This window comes from Alligator sinensis, unplaced genomic scaffold (genome assembly GCF_000455745.1).
Source record: "Alligator sinensis unplaced genomic scaffold, ASM45574v1 scaffold1565_1, whole genome shotgun sequence".
NCBI lineage: Eukaryota > Metazoa > Chordata > Crocodylia > Alligatoridae > Alligator > Alligator sinensis.
Genome location: NW_005843038.1, coordinates 121,915 through 123,581, shown reverse-complemented (window position 1 = coordinate 123,581; position 1,667 = coordinate 121,915). Strand labels below are relative to the sequence as shown.

The window sequence follows — 1,667 nt, the reverse complement described above, 5'->3', positions numbered from 1 at the left end:
CCCCCCCCCCCCCCTCCCGCACCCTGCGCCCCCCAGCTCCGCCCCGACACGAGCCCCCCTCTGCAGCGGTGCCCTGCCCGCGCCCGAGCCCGGCCTGGGTCCAGCCGCGCACCGCGCCGATGCCAGATCAGACTCCGCCTGCTCAGGGCTGCAGCCTCTGCCCCCGGAGCAAGTCCTGCGGGCGCTGCCTCGGCGGAGCTGGTCAGACGGCAGCCCGTCCTCCGGGCAGGGAGGCAGGAGCACGCGCTGCCTCTGGTGCCCAGGGGCAGCCGGCCTGGGAGACTTCCCTCCCTTGGGCGTCCCTCCCCGCAGACAGCCCCAGGAGGGCTCAGCCCCGTGCCCAGCACTGGCCTCTTCCAAAAGGAGCCCACTCCTTCAGCATAAGCGCCCGTGCTCTGCCCCAGGGTACGTGGGGTAGGAAATACAGGAGGACAGCGCGTAGCCCCCGCCACCTGCAGCCCCCCTGCTCGGGGTGGCATCGATGGAGGAGGGTGAGGCTACCCGTGGCCTCCGAGAGGGAATCCCTGACGCGGCCTCCGGGGCGGGGGTGGGCTGAGCGAGTGCCAAGGTGAAGCTGGGCCACAGCCAGAGAGGAAGCAAGTGCTGCTCCCCTCCCTCCTGGATGACGGGGTGGCCCGGCCAGGAGGCTGGCCCTGGCAGTGACAGGGGCTGCTGCAGGGCTTGGCCAGGGTCCGCCCAGCTGGGCCTGCCGCACGCCCCCAGGGACCCGTGCACTGGGTCCAGGGGCCAGAGCGGGGCCGCCCCCCTGCCGCCCCAGCCAGCGGAGCCAGGCCCTCTGCTCCTTCCCTTGTGTTTCATCGTTCCCGCCCGGGGCAGAGCTCCAGCGCTCCTCTGCATTTCAGCCCAGCTGGTTCACCGCAGCCTCACTTCCCAGAACTGCTCCTCTCGTGTTTATTCCTGACTGGCAAAGGCAGCGGCAGCTCCAGGGCAAACACAGCTATTTAAAACCAAATCCACTGACAGAGCGCGCCTTGTTGTTAAGGTCAAAGTTGCCAGTTGCCAGAATGAACAATGCAAAGCCTCCTGGCTCCTGGCCTACACATCTCCCACAGACAAACCCTCCCGGCCCAGCCCCAGCAGCGCCGTGCCAGCCCGGCATGCCCGCACCTGGGTGCCCAGTCCTTGTGGAAACCCTGCCTGGCACAGCCCCCGCATGCGAGGGGACCCCGCACTTGTCACACTTGCAGTGCACGCCCGCACGCACCCCCGAGCTGCTCTGCAGCCCGGAGCAGCCGGCGCACAGAGGTGTCCGGCCCCTTCTCCACCCCGTGCTGGGGGCGCTGGGGCGCGCGCGGGGCAGCAGCCCTGGCGCTGAGGGAGCATGGCAGGGCAGGCGCTGCTGGCTGCCTGCCTTCCCCAGAGGGATGCTGCTGCTGCTGCACGTCCAGGGCTGAATAATCCAGTAACCTGACCTGTTTCTCCAGGCCCCGGGGCGCTGGATCAGGAGAGCAGAGCTTCCCCTCATTGTTCCCAAATGTTCGGCTCGGGTTTGTGCCGCGGTTCAGTTTTTGGTTTGGGTTTTTTTGGTTTGGTTTTCTCTTCCCTGCAGGTCTTCTGGGAAGTGCAAGCCGGGCCAGCGCGGCCGGAATGTTGTGCTTGAAACCAGCCCCAGCCCCAGCCCCAGCCCCAGCCCGGGCAGACATCCG

The 1,667-nt window shown here is 68.4% G+C and overlaps 2 protein-coding genes across 2 annotated transcripts in view; one reads left to right on the top strand and one right to left on the bottom strand.

Annotated features, from left to right (window-relative positions):
* PGS1 (phosphatidylglycerophosphate synthase 1) overlaps nt 1–1,501 on the bottom strand; it is a 26,566-nt gene extending 25,065 nt beyond the window's left edge. Inside the window, 1 exon segment of the mRNA XM_014526407.2 lies at nt 1,434–1,501. Within this exon segment, the coding sequence (XP_014381893.2) occupies nt 1,434–1,486 (53 nt within the window). The 5' untranslated portion in view covers nt 1,487–1,501.
* Nucleotides 1,502–1,608: 107 nt separating this feature from the next.
* The window catches only part of SOCS3 (suppressor of cytokine signaling 3), a 1,761-nt gene continuing 1,702 nt past the window's right edge, over nt 1,609–1,667 (top strand). The window contains exon 1 of the mRNA XM_025193364.1: nt 1,609–1,613. Coding sequence (XP_025049149.1) covers nt 1,609–1,613 — 5 coding nt within the window. The remainder of the gene's footprint in view (nt 1,614–1,667) is intronic.